Source organism: Sus scrofa, chromosome 9 (assembly GCF_054392235.1).
Source record: "Sus scrofa isolate SSC_HxYL_T2T_F1_AM1 chromosome 9, Sscrofa_HxYL_maternal_Yorkshire_Landrace_v2.0, whole genome shotgun sequence".
NCBI lineage: Eukaryota > Metazoa > Chordata > Mammalia > Artiodactyla > Suidae > Sus > Sus scrofa.
In genome coordinates, this window is record NC_139391.1 from 12,599,996 (window position 1) to 12,625,759 (window position 25,764).

Below are 25,764 nucleotides of genomic sequence, written 5' to 3' on the forward strand. Positions count from 1 at the left end.
AAGCTGGAAGTTTGGGGTGAACAGAGGTGCTGTTACAAAAGTGTTGTTTTAGGGCACACAGTTAAAAAAGCTGAGTGACCACATGCTCTAGCTTGGGGAGCTGTGTAGGGCGCCCAGGTGTGGGCAAGAAGGAGGGCACCATAGCCACCTCTGCTCAGGGAGCTCTGGCCCAAAGGGCAGAACGTGGTGTCACAGGGCTTGCCCTTCATAAAAGGGCAAAGGGCTTTGGTGGTCCTGAAGGTGTGAGGTCACAGGGGGTGGTGCCAGAGGTGGCAGCCACTGCTGGCCTTTGAGCGTGCAGGGACCTTATTTGATGGCAGGCCTCACTAAGTGGTCGTCAAAGTGCCTCAGGGTTCCCCCAGGTACCCTTTTTGACCATCTCTCTGCATGCCTAGGGGAGTCACGGAGAGGTGACAAGGTCTTGTGCCCAGAATTGCCCTCAAGTTGGGTCATAGCTCTTAGCTGTACCAAAAGCTAAACAAACTGAGTTCAGTTGAGATCACTAATCCCATCAGGTCTAGCTCAGGGCAGCGAGAGGCTTACAAGAAGAAGCACATCCCTGCCTCTCAGTCCACCCTACTCACTGGTCCTCTGGGATGGTGCTACCTGCAGGCTCAGTATCTCTCTGTCTCTCACGCTAAACATGTGTCTGCACTCACCCAAGTGAGACGCGTGCACAGTAAGTGTGCTGCGTTCTCTGCTTGCCTCTCCCCTTGTGCTGTGACCCTGCTGGAGGCTAAGCCCCCCACCCTGGGCTTGTGGCACTTCCTGCACTTGTGGTGCCCTCCTTAGCTCATGTTGTTACAGTCCAGCTTACCCTTAAAAGCCCAGCTGGACCATCCATTAAGTCCTTTCTGAGAGCTAAGCTTGCTTTCCCCCAAGTTCCCGCCATACATTGCATGGCCTGCTAGGCTTTTCCAGACTGAATTTATCTGTGGCTGCTCCCATCCTCAGGCCCTCAACACCAGGTGCCTCAGAAGGCGTGTTAAATTGTTATATGCTGATGATGTCCTCAGCCCATCATTATACTCTTAAAAGAGCAAACATTTATTGAGCTCCTGTGTGCCAAGCCTAGCTAGGAATTTTTACCTACACAACCAAGTCACACAACACTGGGAACTGGGGTTGTCATCTGATGAGGAAACAGATCAGAGAGGCTCATGTACTTCTCCACAATTACACAGCAAGTGAAGGAGCCAGAATTCAAACCCAGGTCAGCTTGTTTCCAAGGCCAGGTTTTTTTTCCCCCTTATATGCAGACACAAAATAATAACAACCATTTATCATTTATATTGTATTCTCACATACATTATTTCATTTGATCCTCACAACAGCCCTGTGAGGTAGGTAGGGTTATGTGTTACTATTATGCCCATTTCACAGATGAAGAAACAGAGGTGGCTCAGTGAGGTGGGTGACTTTCATAAAGTCACACAGCAAATTAGTGGCGTCATAGGTCTTGCACTTTTCTCAAAAGTCAAGCTGCTTGAATTAAGAAGCACCAAAAAGATGGAGAAAGAGAAATTTTATGGAAAGGAAAAAAGGGCAATGGTGATCTATGCGATTTCTTCCTTAAACTGTTCTGTTGCAGTCACAGCCTCTGCTGGTTGGTCTAAACTGGGTTCTCCTAAGTGGCTTTCCAGAGTACCCTTAGCCTGGTGGCCTGGGACAGTTATCAGAGACTCCTGGGTCCCACTGTAGGGGGAAAAGCCTTTTATTACATAAGGGATGCAGCCTTGCCCACAGTCCAGTATACAGGGTCCCCACTCACAGGGCGTACCTATGAAAGGCCCCTTCCCTAGCCCATCCCCTGTGGGTGCCTGTGTCACCAGACTTCTCTGGCTTTGCCTGAGGGCCTCTGCCCAGTGGGAAGATTCTGGGACACCTAAAGTTACCCGCACTCCAGGGATGAATCATAATGTGCAGCTTCGAGGTCTGCACTGCTCATCACCCCCTCGGAAGTGGTGGCTTGGGTGTCTTTTCCTGGGTCTTACCCCAAGGAGGTCCCTGGGCCGGTTATGACCAGAACCAGTGCCACACGGGAAGGCCACCTCCTTCAAGCAGTGTCGCAGGGGCTGGACACTTACTCCAAGGGTGGTGCTATGGTTCAGACCAGTCCCAGGCTCCTTGCAGCACACTGCCCAGCCCTGGTCTCCTTCTTCTGGGGAAGCAATCTTCGACCTCACCAGAAGATGGTCAAAGCTACGCAGAGCCGTGGGTGGTGAGGAAGGAGGGCCACAAAGTGAAGCCATACCGAAATGGGGGTGACTTACAGAGAATGCAGGGGGTGAACCTTGGTTCCGAAGACAATCCCAAGGGGAATCCAAGTAATGATATTTTCAGAATTAGGTACCTGGCCTCTCAAAGTGGCTATTTTGAAAAAGAAAATACATACGTGGGTGAGAAGGAAGGTCTACCAAGACCAGAAAATGGCTGTAGACGGACAGATTTTGGCTCAATACAGGGAATGACTTTCTAACAGCCAACCATGGCAAGGGCTGGCCTTGGGGATGACAAACTTCCTGTCGCTGAGGGTCTGCAAGCAGGGCTAGGTGATCACTCGAAGGTACTGGCTGGGGAGAAGCCCTCAGCCCCAGATGGTGCTAGGTTGTGCTGGAGCGGGGGAGGACTAAGCGATCTCTAAATTATTTTCCAGCCCTGAGAGTCCACAATATATTTGTTCAAAATAACCTGTTTCAATGATGCTTCAAATTCTTGGGGAAAAGATTACAAAGGTCAGGTAACAGGCCACGTTATGAAGTGTTTTTCATTGCACTGGCTCCAGATACTTTCAAATCTTCACAGGAACAGCAGCTCATTCCTGAAGCCAGAAATCCCCGAATGCCTAGATTTGGCGCAGTGAACAGGGATATCCCCATCTTCTGAATCCTGCCTGAGACTCACTCCTCTAGGCCATGCCAGGCGCAAATCCCGCCCCCGTTACCCACTTCATTTCCAAGCCAGCCAAACAAGTCCAAGGTCCTGATGGCAACCGGGGATGGAGGAACCGGCAGGATGGCGATCTCTGCGTACTTCATGTCCTGGGAAACTAGAGGGAATCTCTTGTTCGCATCCCAGCCCCTCCCCCAGAGGCTCTGTTTACAGATGGCTAGTGAGGCATTGCCTAATGGGACAGAGAGAGCTGGAGCCCAGAAAGAGACTGCTGTTCCCTGGTCTAGCCATAAAGTCTTACGGTAGCCCCCGTTAGACACGTTAGCTCTTTGCTTGTCATAGCAAACTGCCCATCTCTAGCTCAGAGTGGCAAGGAAAAAGGTGGCTCTGTTGAGAGGACACATGGATTCCTACAGATGGACTGCATCAGAGGGGGAATCAAGTCCTGCTATGCGATTAATGCAGATTAGTATAGTGCCCTGTGTCACGCGGCCAGCGAGACACTCTCCAAGATCTTGGCTTTGGGAGGCCCTCCTCCAGTGTTGCTGGGGTCCTTTTACCTGTACCGTATTAATCGAATAATCTTATTGTTCATAAAATCCACAGCATGTGGGTGAGAAGAATCAATGCAGAAGCCATCACTCAGAGCAATTTTCAGCACCTCCTCCACGAAGACCTGGAAGCTGTTGATCTGCTTGTTGGCGGGCACCACCCAGAGCCTCTTGAGGTTTTGCTTGGTGTACTCCTCCTCCGGCAGGCCCTCCACATTGGCCACCCAGTCCAGAGTCAGGTGGTTGGGGTCTTGCAAGTGGCTGGTGATAGAGGAGAGGTTGCCGTTGGAGCAGTAGAAAAGCTTGGAGCCAAGGAGCTTGAGGAAGAGGCAGGAGGTGCTGAAGATGTTGGCGTTGAAGACCTCCATGCTAGAAGAGGAGAGGCTGTAGATCTGGGGGGCCTCCCGCACGGTGAAGTGGACCGTCTGCACACGCTGGTTCAGCGTGATGTTGAGCATGGCGTTCTTCTCGGCCTTGGACAGCTCCACCTCCTTCTCCTGCAGGGCCTCAATCAGAGGCTGCACCTGGTAGAAGTCGGCCTCCCTGCGGAGCAGGCCCATCTCCTGGAAGTCCTCGGGCAGGTCCAGGTGGGAGGTCCGCAGGAAGTTGAGGATGTAGCGGAACACCTTGCCGTCGCGGTCAATGAAGCAGTTGCCCTGGCTGTCCCTCTTGGTGGGCATCTTCCCACTGAACATGGCACCCAGCATGGAATCAGGGAAGCTGGTCAGGGTCGCCAGGGAGGTTGTATAGAGCTTACCCCCAACGTTTAGCGTGATGGGGTCAGACATGGCAGGAGGCTGGGGTGCTGGGAAGTAGTCCTACAGAAAGAGAGAAGAACCGGAGTGACCATTATCAGACCCATATCTGGTATCGCAGTCTCCTGGGCTGGAATAACAGAACACCACAGCCTGGGGCCTGAAGTAACAAACATTTATTTCTCGTAGTTCTGGGGGCTGGGAAGATGGAGATCAAGGTGTGGGCAGATTTGGTGTCATGAAGGCCATCTTCTCACCGTGTCCTGGTATGGCAGAAGGGGCAAGAGAGGTCTCTGGAGTCTCTTTCATGAGGACAGTAGTCGTGTTCCACCCTCATGACCTAATCTCCTAAAGGCTCTACCTCCTTATACCGGCACATTGGAGGCTGGGATTTCAACATATGAATTTGGGAGGACACAAACATTCAGTCTGTAACATCTGGGTCGTCACGGTTCTCAATTTCTTATTGTAGGCCCTTGGGGCTGAAATGAATTCGTACTTGATAAACTATGGGGATGGGGAATAAGTACTATACTGCCTGAGGCATATTAGGTTCACTGGGGGGGTTTAAAAAAAGAAAGAAAAGAAAAAACAAAGCCTGGATTCCATCCTCCAGAAATTGTTTTAATTGGTCTGGAATATGGCCCTAGAATTGGTATTTACTTATTTACTTTGCTTTTTAGGGCCATATCGACGGCATATGGAGGTTCCTAGGCTAGAGGCTGAATTGGAGCTACAGTTGCCAGCCTACAGCACAGCCACGGCAACACCGGATCCTTAACCCACTGAGTGAGGCCAGGGATCAAACCTGCATCTTCATGGACACTAGTCAGCTTCATAACCCGCTGAGACACAGTGGGAACTCCGTGCATTGGTATTATTTATTTTTTTAATTTTTTCGTCTTTTTAGGGCCACACCATGGCAGAGCACCCTTCCCGAGGGCTCTTTACCCCCTCCACAATAAACCCTCCCCCACCATCCCCCCACTGATCACACATCTCTAGTGCCTAAGGCTGGTGAGTCACCTTCAGCCTGAAGTTGTCTCGGATTCTAACTTTTCCTTAAGGTTCTAGAAATCAGGAGATGTGCTATTTTTGTTTGTTTGTTTGTTTGTTTGTTTCTAATGTGATTCCCCAAACCCATCCTGTGGAATGAATTCAGCTTTGTGGGCACAGGGAGGAATCAGCCCCAATACTGCCCTTGAGAAGAGCTCTTAGGGTGCTGGCAAGAGAGGCCACAAGAGGCAGTGAGGGCACAGTGACAAGGAAAATGTACCAATTATAGCACAGGGAATATAGCTAACATTTTATAAGAACGTTAAGTGGAATATAATCTATATAAATTTTGAGTCACTACATTGTAAACCTGAAGCTAGTGCAATATTGTAAATCAACTTGACCTCAATCATAAAAGGAAGGGAGGGAGGGAGGGAGAAAGTTGTACCAAGAGCTGTGGGAGTAGGTCAGGAATGAATTCTGGTATGTTTACTGTCCAGATGAAAAAATAGGTCCAAGAGGGGGACTTCCCCAAAGTCACCCAGCAGGGATGGCGAGTGAACAGGGCACTTATCGCCACACATCTGCCTTCTAGGAAGGCTACCTGCACTGAGACCCCCTACTCCAGGGGGTGGAGGCCATGCTGGGTGTGGGAGATGCTCAGCTGCCCCACCCAACTCTCTGTCGGCTGTGATTCTTTCCCAATGGGGCACTTTGCTATTGCAGAAAGGCAGTAACCATCTGGAGTGTCAAGAGAAACAAGCCCGTGATGAAGTTACAAAATCATCAGCAGAAGCCTGGAGCAGATGGGCTGTGAGACGTGGAGGGTGGGGGAGAGTCCCCAGGAAGGGCGGCTGCAGTTTGCAGACCTGCAGCTAGGGAGTGTGCTTGGCCTGAGTCTGGCCAATTTTCTCTCCAGGGGGCCTGTGCAGGAGCTGGACCCAGGAATGTGCCACCTGTTTTCTCATTCCAGAATCTCTTTTTCTTTCTAGAGAGAAATTTGCAGTTTCTAGTTTCTAGTCTCTCTTTCTCTTTAAGGCCCAGGCTCTGTGAATTGGCTTAGCTCCAAGGTGCATGAGCAGGTTCAGGCATCATGTCTCCTAAATACATTAGTTCTGAAGAGCTCAAAGCCCTGGGGGTGGGGAAGACAAGCAGGAGCCACGAGGCATACCTGGAGGCCGTTGGCTGGGTACTCAAATGCCAATTTTCCTGCTTACAAAAGCAGCAGAGCACCTGCCTTCCTGCCCCCGGCATCCCTGCTCTGCAGCCTCTTGTCGTCTTTGGTCCAGGGCCTCACTGAGAGCCACACACAGTCAAGGTGGAGGCTGGTTAGAAGGCAGGTTACCTGACCTGAGACAAGGATGCTCTCTGTGGTATTCTCCCCATACCCACGAGTCACAGAACTCAGCCCTTTGAGTCCCTCTTTTCTAGCAAACCCAGAGGCTCTATGTGAGAGGCACATTGACACAAGGGGACAGGAACTGCCACCTGGGGGACTGAGGTGCTTCATGAGCACAGCAGGGGGGTTGTAGCTACACATGTGTGCCCAGCTGCCTCTTGGACATCTCCAGCCAGATTTCCCATGGGTACCAGAGGCGTTTCACAGGATTCCTCGTCCCCTGAACTTGGTGTGAACTCTTCTTAGCCACCCATCTGTCAGAGCCTGGGAGGCAGTCCTGACACCTCATCCCTAAAATTGTTCTATACTGTCTCCCTGGTCCTGTCCCTGTGGCAGCTCCCGGGGCTCAGGCCTCATCCCAGCTCCTCCTAATCCTCACGTAGCTCCCTGCCTTCTTTCTGTCCACCTTCCATTTTAGTCTGCAGGCTGATCGTCCTGAAGAGGCACTGCCTGCTCAAACAACCCTGCTCGTCCAGCCTCACCTCTCATCCCGCCGCCCCTCCACTCAGGCACTCCTGACACCACTGCACACACCCTCAGCTGTCTGGCCTTTGTTCTCCTTCTACCGCCCTTTTTCACCTTCTCTGCCTTCCCTGCAGTCAATCTGCAAGGCCCAGACTATAAGCCACTGCTCCGTAACACTGTCCCCAAATCTCCACCTTCCCAGCTCTCCTCTTGGGGCTTCTGGTCCCTTGCACAACCCACCATTTTATCATGTAATGACCTGCTTTGCACATGGCCCTCCTCCCTGGCTTTATCAAGATGAAGATTTTGGACATCCATGTGCCAAAGAAAAAAAAGAACCTCAACTTGTATCTTGAAACACATATGAAAAATTAACTTAAAATGGATCACAGACCTAAATGTAAAATCTTAAAACTAGAAATCTTCTAGGCGACAATCTTTGTGACTTTTGATTAGGCAGAGATTTCTTGGATAGGACCCAGAAGGCATAAACTATAGAAAATTTACTAAACGAGATTTCATCCAAATGAGAAAATCCTCCTTTTCAAAAGACAGTGTTAAGAAAATGAAACTAAGACACAGATGGAAAGAAAATATTTGCAAAATGCCTATCTGATATAAGATTGATAACCAGAATATATTAAAATTCTTAAAACTCAGAAGAAAAGAAATAATCCAATTAAAAATGGGCAAAAGATTGAACCCTTTCACCAAAGGAGATACATAGGTGACAAATAATCACAAGAAAAAATGCTTGATATCACTAGTCATTAGGTACATGAAAATTAAAACCATAATATACCGATTACAATGACTCAGATGAAAAAGCTGACAATACCAAATGCTGATGAGTACACAGAGCAATGGAAATTCTTATATACTGCCAGTGAGAATGCAAAATGGTGCTACCACTGTAGAAAACAGTTTGGCATCCAACGACCACATGACCCATCAATCCCACTCCTAGATTTTTATCCTAGAGAAATGAAGACATATACCCATGCAAAACCTCGTGTGTGGATGACTATAGCAGCTTTATTTATAATTGCCACCTCCTGGAAACTAAAGTGTAAATGGATAAACAAATTGTAGGACATCCATTCAATGGAATATGACTCAGCAACATAAAGGAACTAGCTTACGGAGCATATCAGTATGTTCTCAAAAGGTATTGTTACGAAGAAGAATCTCAAAAACACTATGTTAAGCGAAAGAAGGCTGCTTCAAAAGGTTACATGGTATAGGATTTTATTGACACAACATTCTGGAAAAGGCAAAACTATAGAGACAGCAATCAGATCACTGATTGGAGAGGCTGGGTTGTGGGGATGACTGGCTACAAAGAGGTATGCGGGGCTATTTTGGAGTGATAGAAATATTCTAAATCCTGAGGTGGTAGTCAGAAGACTGTGTAAAGATTATAAAAAAATCATATAACTGTATACCTAAAAGGGATGACTTTTACTGGACATAAATTATGCCTTCAGAAATGAAAAATCAAGATTATGATTGTACCATGAATAATACAATACACTGAGTTATGAGCAGTTATATATAGTTTGTTGTGAAACTTTTGTTTCAGGGGTGTGTGTGTGAGAGAGAGAGAGAGAAAGGGGCAGAGAGGAACTGGATTGGGATATAAAGTGTATCTTCATAGTGTGGCTTGTAATAAAAAATTCTTTGTGGAAACCACTGCCCAGTGATCTCTGTGAGAGCAGGGACACTTCTGTTCACTGCCAATCACAGAGTGGTGCTTGCGGCGCTGTGGGGGACGGGCTGAGAGGAAGGAAAGACCGTGTGCTGAGCATTCCACTACGTCCAAGGCCTTTATCTAGCGCTCCTACAGAGCAGGCATCATTCTGTTTGGCAGACAGGAAACAGACTCAAAAAGACTGGGGACTTGCCCAGGATACCCAGCTAGAGAGCGGGGAGCTCATTTTCTTCCCAATGCACAGGCTGCTGAGAGTTGTAATTGCAACAAAAGGCTGTTTTATAGCTTTAACAAGTCTAAGAACCCCTGAAGGAGCCTTTTAAAACACTGCCCACCAGCTTACTTGGGAAGACAGCAGCTACCACCTGCTGAGCACACACCTCCTGCTTTGACAATGGGGGGAGCTTCCCCTAACCCTTTTTTTAATTTTTATAAACAAAGGCACTGTGTTAATTTTTAATAAAAATATATAGAAAAGTACAGAGAATGAGACTATTGTGATTATTTACATGCATTACCTCATTTGATGTCTTTATTAGCACCCTGTGAGACAGATGCTATTATCTCTATTTTACAGATGAGGAAACTGAGGCTCAGGAAGGTTAAAAGCCTGCTCAAGGCTCCAGAGCTAGTCGCCAGAGGAGCGGCAGTCTGAATCCAGATCTGTGTGAGTCCAACACCTCTGATGGGGTGATGGAAATATTCCCCTTCCCACCCTGCAGGCCCAGTGTGAGTGGGAGAAGCACATGCCCGCATGCTCTGTCCACATCAGACTAGGGCGGCTCCCTCAGCAGCTAGTCCATGGCTGGCCTGGGGCTTGACCCACTCATGTCTGATGTGAAGACAGGATCCCAGATGGCCCACAGCCTCTCCATAGATGACACAGAGCAAGTCCACTGAGAGGTTTAAACCCTTCTATTTCAATAGCAACTCATGACGGCTAATGACAAGCAAAACACAAAAAGCTGTATTAGAAAAGATGAATGGCAATACGCCCTGAACCACAAAGGAGGAGATAAGAGACACTCCACCACTGTGTCTGAATAATTTTTCTTAAACAAGAGACTTTCCAGGTTTGCTTTTTGACTTGAAAAGAACCAAGAAAAAGATGAGGCCCATCTCCCTCTCTGAGAAAACCAGGAAATTATGCCAGGTTGACCCTCCCACCATCTCACTGGGCAAGGAAGGCCAGAGGCCTGGGAAGGTGGGAGATGGCTGGAATTCTCTCCTCCTTGAAATGGGTTTGTGGCCAAAAAAGGGGAGGTGGTGGGTTTTAAGGCCCAGCCTGGTACCATGTGAAGGGCAATCCCATCCTGAAAATCACCGGGTTACAACCTCTGTGACAAAAGGAAACAGAATTCTTTGAGAGGAGCGGTCCTAGAAAGAAGTACAGCCCAGTCATTGCTCTACAGAGTCCTACATTAAAACTATGTCCCCAGTCCCTGGAGGCCTCCGAGGGACACAGCTGCTGCTCGATGAGTACTTGTTGGGTATCGTACCTGTGCCAGGTGCATGATATCTATCAGCTCATTAAAGCCTCATGACATTCCTCTGAGGAGGGCATCACCTCCACTTAACAAATGAGAACCTGAGGCTCTAAGAGGTAGGTGACTTGCCCAAAGCAATGGCAGAGCCAGGATTCAAACCCAAGCCTGTCTAACTATCAGGCTCTGAATGGCCTCCTTGGCATTCAGCAGCCAAACCCTTTGGAGAGGTCTGTCACTCGTCCCCTCCTACCTCTTACCAGGTGTTTGCACACCTGCCGCCTCAATTTTGTCTTTTTTTTTTTTAAGGACCTCACTGGTGGCATCCGCCTCAGTTTGATTCTGACCTACATGAGCCCAGTGCCCAGAGAATCAACATTTCCTGAGCACTGAGGACATGCCCTGAGCAGTGTGAGGCATTTGCCTGTAGACTGTCTCATACAGTACCACACTGAGGCTGTGAATTAGATATAATTATCATCCCAATTTTTTGGAGCATAAAACTAAAGCACGGTGAAGACAGCTGCTTAAGATCAGAGGTACCAGAGCTAGAACTCCAAGTAAGATCTCTCTTCAAAGCCTGTGACCCTTTCAGAAACAAAGCTATGACATTTTATCAAGAAACATTAATAGGATATGAATAAAGAGAGACCTGTGATGATTCTGAGAGGGAATAGCTTGAAGTTGTTCTTCTAAAATGAATTATAGTTGTTATGCTATCCTAGTCCAACTCCCAGAAGTATTCTTTCAAAAGATTAAAAAAAAAAAGATTAAAATCTTATTTTGGAAAAAAATTGATGAGTGATAATCTAAAAAAATATTTGAGGAGTTCTCGTTGTGGCGAAGTGGAAACGAATCTGACTAGTATCCATGAGGACGCAGGTTCGATCCCTGGCCTTACTCACTGGATTAAGGATCTGGCATTGCCATGAGCTGTGGTGTAGCTTGCAGACGTGGCTTGGATCTGGCGTTGCTGTTGCCGTGGCGCAAGCCACTGGCTATAGCTCAGATCCGACCCCTAGCCTGGCAACTTCCATATCCTGCAGGTGCCGCCCCAAGAAGCAAGAAAAAGAGATAAGCGAATATTTGAAAAAGAGTAAGATATCTTAGTGTAATGTACTAAATCAGATCATAAGGCAATGACATTTCAAACTGTGATACTAAAACAATGAAAAAGGGAAGGGCTTTTGCAATACATGTGTTGAAAAGACTGGTTAGCAGTTTTTAAAAATAAGTGTATGTTGATCCTTACAACACCTCTGGGACATAGGCAGGACAAATCACGTTATCTTTTTTTCATAGACTCAGAGAGGATGACTCTCTGGCCCAGGGCTTTGTGTCCATTCTTGACCTCTGAGTCATGGCCTCTGGGAGGTTCCAGGTTTGACCAGTCCTTTGGAGGCAGCCTGCGGGCTTCTCTAACCTTTGTCCTGAACAAGAGACAACCCAGACACAGAGGTCCTAGCCAACAGCCTGCATACTCACAGAGCCTTGGAACAGGCAAGGGCTCTTTTGATGCAATTTCCTACATTACTGCTTATTGAGCGTCTACAATGAAGCTATTTTTGGTGCAATCTACTCCTTTTACATAGCGAGTACCACCTGTTTTGACAATGAATCAACTAAGCATTGATAACTATCTACCCATCCATCCATCTAGCCAGCTATCATTTTTCAGCTCTTCTCAAAAAGCCTAAAAATGATACCCCTGTAGCAATGAGCACGCCTGACCCTAGAACTTGTGTTTGTTTGTTTTGGCTGTCCTGCAGCATATGGAGTTCCTGGGCCAGGGATCAGATCCGAGTCACAGAAGCAGCCTATGCTGAAGCTGTGGCAACAATGGATCCTTTAACTCACTGTGCTGGACCGGGGTTCGAACCTGCATCCTGGTGCTGCAGAGATGCCATGCCATCGATCCTGTTGCACCACAGCGAGAACTCCAAGAACCTGGTTTTTAAACATTATCTTCTACAAAAAGAAATCAGGGCTTCTTGGAGAAACTGATGATTCCCGGACTTTTTCAAGGTGAGCCTGGAACATCTCTTTCCAGATGGCAAAGAAGAAATCAAAGATCAATGAGATCAACTCAAAAGAACACAGATCTTAAAAATTCTCACAAGAATTTTTTTTTTTGTAATTATGTGCAGTGATCATTTTGCAATATATATATACAGGTATCAATTCATATGTTTACATCGAAAACAAACACAATGTTATATGTCAATTATATCTCAAAAAGAAAAAAAAAAAAAACCCACAAGAGCTGACCTGAAGAGACCCTCACTGGCCTACTTTGGGATAATTTGAGTACCAAAAAGATTAATGATGACAATAGGTTATAGCACACTGAATTGAAAAAATAATCATGGAGTTCCCGTCGTGGCGCAGTGGTTAACGAATCCGACTAGGAACCATGAGGTTGTGGGTTTGGTCCCTGCCCTTGCTCAGTGGGTTAAGGATCCGGCATTGCCGTGAGCTGTGGTGTAGGTTGCAGACGCGGCTCGGATCCCGCGTTGCTGTGGCTCTGGCGTAGGCCAGTGGCTACAGCTCTGATTAGACCCCTAACCTGGGAACCTCCATATGCCGCAGGAGCAGCCCAAGAAATAGCAAAAAAAAAAAAAAAAAAAAAAAAGACACAAACAAACAAAAAACAAAAAATAATCATGAGTCTATGTTACTCTAAAGAGAGGGACAAGAGGAGTGAGAAAGACACATTCAAGAAAAAGTTATTCTATAACAAAGAACAGCAGCTAATAAATATAGAATGACTTAACTAAAAATTACCATTTTTCAGCCTTCAGTGTTGCAATTCAGGCAAGGATGATCAAGGGATGTGGAGTAAAAGGTTATCTGGGACAGATCATTCCAAAAGTTCAAAGAGTCACAGACTACTTATTAGTTACAAAAGGGAACATTTAACCTTTTATGGAGAGATCAAGCTGCCATGATATTAACCAACAATCAGACTTAGCATTCATGGATAGTAGGATTCTGATATCATATGCCTCTTAATATGATGCAAGAAGTCCACAATTGCCAGGAAAAAAAAAAATGAGGCTGAACCTAATTACTGATAACAATCTGTTTAAACAGGTAGAGGGGCTCTGTTTAGATTGAGTTGCTTAAAGTGATAATTAAATACAATGCATGAATCTTGACTGCATCTGATTTTAAAAGAAAGACTACATGAGATGTTTTGGCAGTTAAGAGAAATTTAGATAATACTAAAGTTCTTGCTAATTCTCTAAGGCATGATATGGTCTTAGGGTTACATTGCAGAATGTTGTAATTAAGAGATACATACTGAAGAATTTAGGGGCCAAATGTCGAGATCTCTGTAACTTTTCAAAAGCTTAGCAAAAAGTGTGCATGGGTAAGAGCAAAATCAGCAATGTGAGTTGGTGCCTCTGGATGGAAGGCTATTCGTTAAGCTTTTCTGTAGGCTTGAAAATTCTAAACCTATTTTTATTTGGAAGGAAGGGGAAAGAAAAGAACACTTCCCTCCTGGGACCATAAATGTAAAGTACCAGTCAAAGTGCTGGCCCCAATAAAGAGCCAGATTCCATAAATATTAGATGTTATTACTACTACTACGAAGCATTAACATCATCTCATAAGCCTCTTCTCCTGATGTCTCAGTGCTTTGGAGGATGAGGAAGCCAACCCGGGCTAAACTAAAATAGCCCACAGTTGGTGAGAGGGTTAGAATTTAATACCAAGTAATCTTTCTACAAAGACCTACCACCTGCAGAAACCACAACTAGGCCTGCCTGTCTTCATGCCAGGATCCAGGCTGGGAAAAGTCTGTTTAGGTCTTGTTTCCCCTGCTTCCTCCTGAACCCAGAGCCTCTGCTACTACGGGAGCAAAGAAGCTGCTTCCGTGGCTCACCAAGAATGGTCACAGAGAGGGGCCACTTCTGGGTCTCCCAGATGTATATGGGCAGAAAGAACTGGTGGGGCTTTATGGGGGAGAGGAAGGTGCATGGATGGGCTCTGGCCTCCCCTGGGCCTGTACTTGACTGGGGCTCGGACGCTTTATTAGCTGTGTGGCCCTAGGCCTGATCTTGCGCAAATGAGGGCAATCATAATGACAACAATAGCAGGAATAATAAAGGCTGACATTTATTGAGCAGTTACTATTGTGCTGGGCACTTTACGCCTGTTAATCTCCTGGATGAAGTAGTGCTATGACCCTACTTTACAGACCAACCACACCAGACCCTCTCCTATCTCTGCAGTTTGCCCTCTGCCATCCCTCTGGCTGCGCTGTGAGGAAAATCCCATTCATCTGCCAGGCCCCTCAGCTGCAAGCCCTTCCTTCCTTCTCTGCATCCCCAGAGCATTTTATTCTCACCCCTTAACAAGGCTCACTTTCCTTAAGTAGATGGGTAGTGGACACCTCGTTAGGGCTGGGATCTCCCATCTGTATCGTCAGAAGCAGGCAGAGTAAGGGAATGAGAAGAAATTTCTTCCCTATACAGTCAGATCCATTTTCCTAGTGCCAAACTGTCATCTACTAATAGGGAGGTGTATCACCCTCTCCTGAATTTTTAAAACTTTTAATTTTGAAACAGTCTCCTGGATTTTCAGTTTGGAATCTGAGGCACAGGGCAAGGTTCAGGTAACTACCTGGAAGTAAATAAGTGACAATGCTCAGAGTGAGAAATTCATCTCCCAATAAACTGGACCAACCTTCCCGCCTTACTCAGCCCACCAGGATTAAGACTGGCTCTCAGTCCTGGGAACTATGTGGGGGGCACTGTCCTTCACCTCTCCTTGCTGGCCTCCCTCTCTAGCCAACAGTTTTTAGCCTTTTTTGCCCAGTTCATATAAGAAGCTCACAAGCTGCTCTATTACCCCTACACCCCAGAGAGAAAAGGTGCTTCCCAGGCTCCTCCTTGAGGAGTTGTCCAGCAGGCAAAAGTGGGCTGGAGCAGAGAAGCCACTTGACCTGGCTTGCACAGCAAAGTACTCCCTCTTCTGGGGTAGACTCCCATTCGTCACCATTCCCCATTCTCTTCCAGAATTTTCCTTCATCCTCTTGCCTCACTCTCAGGCTTCATCTTGGGGTTTTCCTCAAGCACAAGAACCTCATTTCAAACACTCTCTTCCTTATGCTCTTCCTGCTCCTCACAATAATAATTTATAAACAAATGATTTTCAAATCCATCTCATCTCACCTTCACAATAACCACAGGAGGGTTGCCTTCCAGGTTGGTATTCTGAAAGGCTGAGGAAGCCAGTCCTGTTACACAGCTTGCTGAGGGCAGGATGCTGACACTTCTGTCTGTTCCTTGGCTTTCACTACAGATTAAACCCCTACCTCGCTGCACTGCAGTGAAAAAAAGGTCTTTGGAGTAAGGAGTCTTGGGTGGTTTGGGGCAAGTTCACTTCTCTGAGCATGTTCCTCATCTGTAAACAGGTATGGTGACACCTTTACAGGGTGTGAACTGAATGAGATCGTAAGTGTGACGCACTGAGTACAAGGGATGAATGAGCTTTTTATTTCTAGTCATGGGGAAAAGAAGGTTTTCCGTGCATCCACAGGCATTTACCCATTTGGGCACCCTCTTGCCCAAACCGTTTCAGCGCTGCTGACAAGAGCTGGGAGGGGTCCTTTTCATCTTTACATCCCCGCCCCTCCCTCCCCAATGCTCTTCGGCCCACTCCACCCAATCCAACCCACACTGGCCTCGTCAGCTTTCTCAACACCCACTCCCCAGCTCCGCAGCCCCTTTCTCCCGTCTCGCGCAAGTTCCCCTACTTACCTAGACACTCCGCCCCTCCTTGCCCCACCCACTATGCTCCTCCCACAGTCTTAGCCCTCTCGATCCGGGCTTTTCCTAACATCATCCATCCATCCATCCATCCAGGCCCCTTCCACCAGCTCCGCCCCCTCTTTCCCAAAAACGCTCCCCCCTCCCCCCCGCGCAGTCACAGGTGTTGCTATTCCCATTGGACAGATGAGAATGGCGAGGCCAGGGTAAGCTAGATGACCTCTCATGGTAGGACAAGTGCCCAGGTGGGCCCGCGTCCCCTCACCGGCTATCCCTGCGCCCCGAACCTCCGACCACGCCGCACCCACCTCCTGCCCTCGCTCTGCAACCTCCCCTCCGCGGGCGGCCAGCGCAGCTTTGCGAGGAGGGTGGAGGGCTGGAGCCCAGCCCAGGGGCGTGTCGGCCCCTGGACCCGCGCGCTGCGATCCGGAACTTGTAGTTCTCCATGGGCTCTTTTGCGGTTCCGCCACGCAAGGGTGAACTCCATCTCCCAGGAAACATTGCAGTTAGGCGTCCGGCTCCCGCCCCGCCCCCGCCAGCGCTCAGGCCGGCTGGCCTTAAAGGGGACGCGGCTTGAGTGGCGGTTCGCGGGGTGGTCCCCGCTCCGGCTCCGCCCCGTTTCCCGCACCTCGCCCCTCCCCCCACTTCGCCCCGCAGCCTTGCAGCCCCGCGGCCGCGCGGTTGAGTCGAGCTGCCGTGGGACTGGCTTGTGCAGAGCTGGGTGGAGAGGCTGGGCTTTGCAGTGGAAGCAGCATCTTTGCCAGCTGGAACCTGGCAGAGGGCGTCCCCACTCCGGGGGAAGCAAAGGACCCGCCCTGACCTAGCCTGGCCCAGGCTGGTCCAGCCTGGCCTGAGCGCCCCGCCCGGGAGCCGGCTCTGAGGCAGGGACCACTGGGGTCCCAGAGGTAAGTGGGCTCAGGCATGTTTGCGGGTTGGGGGGAGGGAGTGTCTGCACCCTAATGGTTCAAGAGCCGGGATACGCGCCTAGGGCTCTTGAATTCCTAGTAGGGTGCTGGGAGGTGGGAGATCTGGGTGCATCCTGGGCCTGGCTGTGTGACCTTGGGCAAGTGGCTGCCCCTCTCTGGGCTTCAAGCTCGTTCTTCATCTATTGTGCATATAGGTGATCCTGCCCTCGCCCCCGCCCCTCTCAGGGCTGAGGGTACCCGCGCCCGGTATCTTGAAGCTACTCCCGCCTTTCAGGGGGTCCGCAGCCCCAGCCTGGGCTAGAAGCTAGTGCACTGGTGTAACTGGAGGAAGGGGTGGGGCCGAGCTGGGGTACAAACTGGGGGATCCAAGAGGCCGCCTCCACTTAGAATGGGTTTCTGCTATTCTCAGCATCCTCCGCTCCGGTGCAGCCCCCTATAATAACCCTCGCGAACAGAAGACCCTGGTTTGTCAAACCGGTGCTCGCCCTTCCAGAAAGCCTGGGGTGGGGGTGGGGATGCGGCCATCAGAGGTATGTGAGGGGAGGCCCCCAGAGGGAGTATGTGCTCCCACCTTCTTCCCTTCTCTCTCCTCTGTTCTCTTTCGGTAAAAGACCAGTTACTTTTTCACTAGTGAGCCCCCCACCCCTTTTTATCTCAGGGCCTCCGGGTAGTAGGGCAAGAGGATCCTTCCCAGGGCCTGCCTTGGCTAGAGGTTCAGTTAGAAAATACAGAGAGAGATGCTGCTATCCAGAGACCTGGGGGCCCAGGGAAAGGGACAGCCTGGTCCCTTCACCCCGACCCAAGGGGGCTCTGGCACCCATGGGAGTGAGAGGAGGGAGCCTGGGTGTGAGCCTCGGGGAGGAAAGGGAATGGGCTCCTCAACGCTGGGGTTTGGAGGGGCTGCTGTGCTCTGGGGTATGGAGAGGTTGAGCGAGACCTTGAAGCCCCCTCCCCTGTCCCCTGAAATTCTGTGAGCTTTTGACCTGAGGGTTAACCAGGAACTGGTTGTTTTGTTTTGTTTTTTGTTGTCTTTTTTCTTCAGCTTTGGTTGTTTGTGCCATTTCTCGAATGGGTAACTCCTCCCTCAGGCCTGTCCAGTGACCTGTGTAGGGGCTTTCTTGGTTGATGTTTGAGACTCTCAGGGTTATAGAAAGGCAAGACCAGACCTGGGCGGTTGAGGGGGCACTGATGGGACCAAGGGTTAGGCAGGTCCTTGGAAGATGCTTTTCTGATCATATGCTTAGTTTTATCTTATCTTGCTGTCACATATCTCTCTGTTACTCGGCACTACTTCCTCTCTGTGCCTGGTCTTGTGCTGGGCAGTGGGCATAGATAGGGGATTGGGCCTACTTCCTACCAAAGGAGAGCCTGTCCTGGTGGAGGAGATGGACATAGAGTCAATCTGGTTACGCTGCCAAGGGATGAGAGAAGTGAAGAGAACCTTGGGAGACCAGAGCCCAGAGACTTGAGTTGCAGAGGGATTTGGAAAGGCTTCCCAGAGGAGGGGGCATGTGACCTGGGCATTGAAGGATGAGTCAGAATTTATCAGGAGAGAAAAGGGAGAAGCCATTTCCCAGCAGAGAAGGCGTCCCCAAAGGCATCAAGCAGGAAAAAGCCCACTGCCCAAATTCCTATAGATTCACTGCCAAATGGAGTTTGTCAAGTTTATCTCCAACCCTGCCCCACATTAGCTTAATGTCACAGAAAGGACTTGAATGTCAGGCTCGGGAGTTTGGACTTTATCCTGCAGGGGCTGGGGAGCCTTGAGGGTCCTGAGGAGGGGCATGGCCAGATGGAGTTTACTGTCTGAGGTTAACCTGATGATATTTGCGGGGTGGGTTGGAGAGACCAGGCAGGGGATAGGATGAGCTGGTGCCTGGCCAGGGGATGGGTGTGGGGGGGTAAGGCAGGGCACTGGAGTTGTAAACACACACACACACACACACATACACACGGTGCTTTGAGGGTGATGGAGATTGAAGATTAGTCGGGCTCTACTGTGCAGGAACAGAGACTTGTCAGTACACAATTGACAGAGGGACAGATAAAGGGATCTGGGCCTTCCAGGGTAGGGCTCATGATTTTCTTGTGTGTTTGCTGTGTGCCCTGGAGTGGGCTGGGTATTGCTGGCACTCCCAGGCTGTCATGTCAGCAGTGAGAGATACAAGCCAATGACGTGAGCAGGAGCGGCCACCCCGGCTGGGAAAGGCTAAGGTGGTCATTTCCCGTTCTGAGGATCAGAGGCCCTGAGAGTGGAAAAGCACCAGGCTTGATGGCTGTGGCCATGGTGGGGGGTAGTAGCTGGACTAGATTCGAAGCCTGGACTCTGTGCTCCTGCAGAACATGTGCCTCTAGTGGAAGATGGATTGAGGAAGGGAAAGAGGAGATTGGTTAAGAGGCTACTGCACTAGTCCAGGCAAGAGGTAGAGAGGAACTGATCTTGGGTGGGGCTGGAGCTCAGGGAGAGAGTGGAAATGCTGAATTGGCAGCAAGGGATAATGGGTGAAATTCCTTGTAGAATCGAGTAGATCAGGAGTATGTATCTCCTTGTCTCCTTCCCTGACAGTGTCTGTTTTGTCTCTTAGTGCCACATGTCCCAAGAATAGACTCTTACTTAGTTTTATCTGTTATCTAGCCCTTATTTTTTTTTATGTCTTGTCTCAACCACTTACTGGTAGGCTCAGAATGGTTCCCATTTTCCAGGTGAGCAGGCTGAGGAGTCCTGGCAGAGACTCATCCAAGGTCACCTGGTCAACCTGGGTCACCAGAGAACCTGGGTCTTCTGCTTTTTTTTTATTATTATTACTCAAATGAATTGATCATATCTGTAGTTATATAATGATCACAGCAATCCAATGTCACAGGATTTCCATCCCATTGGGTCTTCTGCTTCAATGCAGGTTCTTCTGAGGGAGGACATGGCTGCTGTTTGCTGCTGCATTTGGCGTGGGGCAGCTGTCTCTTGGGTCAGAGCCAGCATGGACAGGCCATATCCTCCTCCAGAGCCTAGAAGGAGGAGTAATCCACCCTCCCCCAAGGCAGTCTGCTTTCTCCTCCCCCAGAAAGGCTGAGGGCCAAGGCCGTGTCTCTCTCCCTTGTTGACCCCCAGCTTCCCCATCCGTGCCATGGGGAGAGAAGCCATTGTTCGGTGTCCCTTCTGTGGCCGGGGATGGGTCAGGTGAGATCCAGTCCTCTAAAAAACCTTTTGCATGAATGCATCCAAGATCTTACTGAGTCCCATGGTTGGTGACCATGGTGACAGCTGACCTCAGACTGCCTGCATGGGAGTGGGGGTGGGTAGGCACGGCTTGCCAGAGTGGTCAGGCCACACAGACTGCCCAGAGGCTGCAGGGCTGGCCTCAGAGATGAGAACCCTCACAGAATGGCTTCACTGACCGAGCTCCGATCTGCCGTTAGCACAGACGATCTTAGGTGGTAGGTATCAGGTAGAATGATAGGAAATTGCCAGCCTCTGTTCCCTCACTTGGATTTGGTTCAACGTGATATCAATTATATCCGTTTTACAGAAAAGAGGCTCACGAGATAATGTGCTCAAGGTCACACAATGAGTTGCAGGACGGAATGGCATTTACTCCAGGTCACACTAGAATGCAGGACTCCTCATTCCTAGTCGATTTTCTCTCCACTTCCAGAGCCTTCCTTAGCTCCGGAACTCCATTTCTGTCTGCCCCCAGGTCCTCTTCCTCCACACATGATGTCAATATCTCATTGATTAGGGTTTCTCCTTGGTCACCTGAGTACCAGGGTTTCTTGGCGTCCTGGGTTGAAAGCATATTAAGTCCACTAGCCTGGAGGGCAGGGGTAGGAGTTTGGGGGACGGTCTGCGAGGAAAGATAGACACAGGCACTGCCCTGTGCCCAGGAAAGAGAGGACCAGGGCTGAAGGCAGATGCGTTTTTTTCTTTTTTGGCTGTGCCCGTGGCATGTGGGAGTTCCTGGGCCAGGGATTGAACCTGAGCCACAGCAGTGACAAGGCCAGATCCAGGGAACTCCGGCAGATGCATTTTTAAAGGCACTCTTAAAGGCCTTTTGAGATGATGGCTAGTGTTGGCATTCTTTACCAGTGCCTCTGCTAGACCGGAAACGCCTAAGGGCAAGGACTTGGCTTCCAAAGCATAGGGAACTGACACTTTCTGAGCACTTCCTTGTGCCCAGCCACACGCGAAGGCCTTTATGTTTGTCTTCCCAACAGCCCTGCAGGGTGGACGTAGGGGCTAAGAGAGTATTCATAACCTCAATGGTAAGCGGAATGCATTCTGGATGAATCTTACTCAGAGAAGAGAGTCTAACACTGCCCCAGGCTGGGAGTGGGCCCTGGGCAGTTGAATTTGTACTAAGTGCTCAGGTGATTCTGAGGCAGCCAGGCCAGCATTTGGGAACCATTGATTTGATCTGTGCCCTGGCTATACCCTCTAACCACAGTAAACTCCTCAGAGCCACTTACTTTGCAGGGACTGAGAAATAAGCCTGGTCTTTGCCCTGAGGAGCTCAAAGCTTGATGAGAAACAAATGAGCCCATTGCATTGTAACCTTGCAGTATTGGAGGTGTGGTCTCAGCTAGGGCAGAGAAGGGAGTGTCCTCCTAGGGCTTATAGTTGGGTTCCTACAGTATCTGCAGGGTTTTTGTTTTTTGTTTTTTTTTAAGGGCCACACCTGCAGCATATGGATGTTCTCAGGCTGGGGTGTAATTGGAGCTACAGCCACGGCAACGCCAGATCCAAGCTGTGTGTTCGACCTACACCACAGCTCTCCACAACGCCCGATCTTTAACCCACGGAGCGAGGCCAGGGATTGAACATTCAACCTCATGGTTCCTAGTCAGATTTGTTTTCTCTTCACCACGACGGGAACTCCATATCTGTGGTTTCGAGTGAAAGTTTCTAGCCCATTTTCTAGGAAATGTCTGGCTTCTCTTCACACCTACTCCAGGTCTTAAGAATAGTTTTTACTGAGCCAGTAAGTGTAAATAAACACCTACTGTATGCTGCGCCTTTTATTGGGTCCCACCTAGTGTGGGATTATACAAAGAAGCAAATAAATGGTCCTGCCTTTTAGGAGCTGAAAGTTGGATATTAAGAGAGAGAGCCGAGCTGAAAGGCGGAGGAAAGTCTGTTATGGCTCAGAGGAATAAAGAAGCGGTAACTCACACCACACACACACTGCATTTGCTCATTCGACAAATCCCTACTGTGTGCCAGGCACTGTGCTAGGTCCTAGAGATACTGTCGTCAACAAAATGTGACTCAGAAACCTGGATAGTATGGTGGAGGAGGATGAACCCAATCAGGTGATCAGGATCAGTGGTATAACGGAGGCTCTGAAATTGTTAACAGGGGTGTTTGACCTGTACGAGGAGATCAGGCACGTTTTCCCTGAGGAAGACGTTCGAGCTGAGGTCGGCAAGGTGAGCCAAGCAAGGAGGGGAGGGAAGAGCAAGTGCAAAAGTCCAGTGGCAGGGAGGAACAGTGAGCTCAGAGTGAGGGGCTGGTGGGGGCTGAGGCTAGGGAGGCGACAGGGCCTGCGCTTGCTGGGCTGAACAGGAGATGCTCGGCCTTAGTGGAGGAGCTTTGGACCCATAAAACCTGCTACTGTGTGATTGCGGCTGCAATGGAGGAAGAGGTCACAGGTGGCTGTAGCAATCCAGATGAGGGATGAATTCATGCCTGGAGGTCCAGGTTGGTTCTCATTAAGGACGTGTATTTGAAGTGCGCTTTAAAGAAAAATAGGACTTTGCCTGGTTTTATGAGTGTGTGTCGGTGGCGGAGGGTTTGGGAGAGAGTTTCCGGCAAAGGGCACAGCGTTCACAAACAGGCGGAGTCATGGGAAAAGATAGGTCATTTGAGAAAAAGCAAGAAGTTGATTGGGAGCAGATCGCAAGGGATCTCGGGAATTCCCGGCAGCCCTTTCTCCCTGGAGGCATGATTTGTGTGTGCGCACAGCTTCTCTCTCCATGGGACCTGGCTCGGCTATGGCTGTGGACATTAGCTTCTAGATCTAGCTCTTACCTGCCTTGCCAGGAATGGATGAGGTCACCAGGGAAGCCTAGGGAGAGAGGGGCGAGGGGATGCAGGAGGGGAGAAGGTTCAGATGTTGCCTTTGTGAGCGGCTTGGAGCTCATCAGCAATAATTACAACCCACTGGGGCTTATTATATGCCAGGCGTGGTGCTTTACTTCGTGACGATACTTCGTACTGAGGTAGGTATCCTTGTCCCATTTTACAGATAGGGAACTGAGGCCCAGGAAGCTTGAGTTGTTACCCCCCTACCCCAAGTCTCAGTACCCATAGGACCACCTGGGGAATGGACTGGCAGGCAGAATGTGACCCTCTTCCCTTGTCCCCCGCAGCGCGGTTGCCATGGACAAGATCCTGGAGGCGGTGGTGACGTCGTCATACCCAGCGAGCGTGAAGCAAGGACTGGTGCGGCGCGTGCTGGAGGCGGCGCGGCAGCCACTGGAGCGGGAGCAATGCCTGGCGTTGCTGGCGCTGGGCGCGCGCCTCTACGTGGGTGGCGCCGACGAGCTGCCGCGCCGCGTGGGCTGCCAGCTGCTGCACGTGGCCGGCCGTCACCACCCGGAAGTCTTCGCAGAGTTTTTTAGCGCGCGCCGCGTGCTGCGCCTGCTGCAGGGGGGCGCCGGGCCGCCGGGCGCCCGCGCGCTGGCCTGCGTGCAGCTCGGCCTGCAGTTGTTGCCCGAAGGGCCGGCAGCCGACGAGGTGTTCGCGCTGCTGCGGCGCGAGGTGCTACGCACCGTGTGCGAGCGCCCGGGGCCCGCGGCCTGTGCGCAGGTGGCCCGGTTGCTGGCGCGCCACCCACGCTGCATCCCCGACGGCCCGCACCGCCTGCTCTTCTGCCAGCAGCTGGTGCGCTCCCTGGGCCGTTTTCGTTGCCCGGCCGAGGGCGAGGAGGGCGCTGTGGAGTTCCTGGAGCAGGCCCAGCAGGTGAGCGGGCTCCTGGCGCAGCTGTGGCGAGCTCAACCCGCCGCCATCCTGCCCTGCCTCAAGGAGCTGTTCGCCGTCATCTCCTGCACAGGTGCGTGTTCCGTCAGGCCCGGGCAGGGCCCGTGCGTGCAGAGTCTTGTGCGCGGCGTGCCCGCCTGATGCTGTGGCCTGTGCGTTCAAGTGCACAGGTGGGGGAGCGCCATGTTCCTTTGTTTAGTTAGCTAGACCCCCCTGAGCTCCTGCGCGTGGGTGGGGCTCCTGTCTCGTGGTACCCGTGCCTGCTTCGCCTGCAGAGAGGGCACCCAGGTCTGTCTGGAGGCTGTGCGAGGCAGCGGGGTGGGGGAGTCATCGCGCCCTTTGCGTCAGGTGGGTTTCGTTAGAAGTGATGACGTTTGAGTCAGGCCTTGAGAGCCGTACTGCGCTAGGCAGCAGGGGTGAGGCGCTCTGAGAAGGCAGGCGGAAAGGTCTGGAGGCACCATAGAGTGGGTGTCAGCTGTGAAGTGGTAATCTTAGCCCTTTGTGGACAACGGTGTCAATTGGGCTCTAGTTGAAATGACTGAAATAAAATCTTTGCCTTCCCTGATTATAGGGCGGTTCAGGGGAAAGGAAGGGAGTGCACTTGGAAGGAGGAGGAATCGAGGCCAGGTGTATAAGGACCTGGGTCTTGATACGATTGAAAACAAATTGTGATACTTTTTTTTTTTTTTTAAATCTCTAGGCCTTTGACTATTGAGTTCCACCTAGAATGTCTTCCTTCCCCCCAAGTCCCATAGCCCTCCTACTCGTTCTTGCCAGCTCCAGTGTTAGCCCTTCTCCAGGCCTTGCCTGTATATGCACAGTTCGAAGTCAGTGCTTTTTTCTTTGCCCAGCACAGGGCCAGAGCTGTGCCAGGAAAGGTTTGTTGAGTGAATGAGCTCAGATGAGCTCAGAAGCTGGGATGCAGGAGGCAGAAAGGATGTGCTCTTTGCAAAGGCCCAGCTTAGTTCCTTGGCAGCATGAAGGACATGGGTGATGAGGGAGGTGTGGGGCCCACATTGCCCTGCGAAGCTCAGCCCAGCCCTGTCTTCCAGAGGAGGAGCCGCCATCTAGTGCCTTGGCCAGTGTGGTCCAGCACCTCCCGTTGGAACTCATGGATGGTGTCGTCCGGAACCTCAGCAATGATGACAGTGTGACGGACTCCCAGATGCTGACTGCCATCAGCAGGTGGGCTGAGGGCTGAGTGGTGGTCAGGTCTCTCTCTCTCTCCCAGAAGCCCCTTCCACTGGGTGGGATTGCCGGGCTAGATTTAGTGTCAGAGGGCCCAGGCCCTCATGCATGTTCATCCATCCATCCTTCCTCAAGCCGCTCCTGTGTCAGGCCTAGGGCTAGCTGGCTGTGGGAGACACAGAGAGCCTTGCCCTAGTGATGCTCTCAGGCTGGATGGCAAGTCCATGAACTCTCTGAGCTTTAGTTCTCTCCCTTGTAATAGCAGAGGTGGTATAAGGAGTTGTCGCATTTCCACGGGGTCATGTTAGAAGGTAAAAGTACTTGATGAAGTGCTTTCTGGGTTTGGCAAGTATGATGAAACAGAGTTTGGGTGCTTTTCAGCTCACAGAGCTCTTGCACGTCCCCCACCTCATTTGAGCATCATCGCACCTGTGATCTAGCCACACCTGCCCGGCCAGTGATCCCAGAATATGACGCCTACCCTCCTGCCTGCAGGCCTTTGGCTCTGCAGACCCCATCCACCTGGCATGCCTCCCCCTGCCATTCTTTCCATACCTGTGTGCAGATCCACTGTCTCCATGGGGCCTTCCTGGATTCCTTGTCTTTAGTGGGTAAGAGCATGGGCTCTAGAGGTAAGCTGCCTT

The 25,764-nt window shown here is 50.3% G+C and overlaps 2 protein-coding genes across 9 annotated transcripts in view; one reads left to right on the forward strand and one right to left on the reverse strand.

Moving 5' to 3' along the window:
* Positions 1 to 1,279: 1,279 nt before the first annotated feature.
* On the reverse strand, positions 1,280 to 16,391 carry KCTD21 (potassium channel tetramerization domain containing 21). 3 transcript variants are annotated; one of them, XM_021062565.2, is made up of 2 exons: positions 16,339 to 16,391; positions 1,280 to 4,261 (listed from the first exon to the last, which is right to left on the reverse strand). In XM_021062565.2, exon 2 carries the CDS (start codon positions 4,229 to 4,231, stop codon positions 3,449 to 3,451), a length of 783 nt encoding a protein of 260 aa, XP_020918224.1. In that variant the 5' UTR covers positions 4,232 to 4,261; positions 16,339 to 16,391; the 3' UTR covers positions 1,280 to 3,448. The 3 variants fall into 3 exon arrangements, with proteins under 3 accessions (XP_020918224.1, XP_020918225.1, XP_084831600.1); XM_021062566.2 differs by having other exon boundaries at positions 16,296 to 16,391; XM_084975474.1 differs by lacking the exon at positions 16,339 to 16,391 and adding an exon at positions 11,159 to 12,506 and having other exon boundaries at positions 1,280 to 5,006.
* A 209-nt stretch (positions 16,392 to 16,600) lies between these two features.
* The window catches only part of USP35 (ubiquitin specific peptidase 35), a 77,471-nt gene continuing 68,307 nt past the window's right edge, over positions 16,601 to 25,764 (forward strand). The window contains exons 1-4 of one of the 6 annotated variants that reach the window (XM_084975417.1): positions 16,601 to 16,935; positions 23,323 to 23,395; positions 23,498 to 24,005; positions 24,985 to 25,117. In XM_084975417.1, the coding sequence (XP_084831543.1) occupies positions 23,333 to 23,395; positions 23,498 to 24,005; positions 24,985 to 25,117 (704 nt within the window). In that variant the 5' untranslated portion in view covers positions 16,601 to 16,935; positions 23,323 to 23,332. Of the gene's footprint in view, positions 16,936 to 22,313; positions 22,381 to 22,888; positions 23,173 to 23,322; positions 24,006 to 24,984; positions 25,118 to 25,501; positions 25,732 to 25,764 lie in introns of those variants that run through there. The other 5 variants (XM_084975419.1, XM_084975418.1, XM_084975414.1 and 2 more) reach the window with 5 other exon arrangements.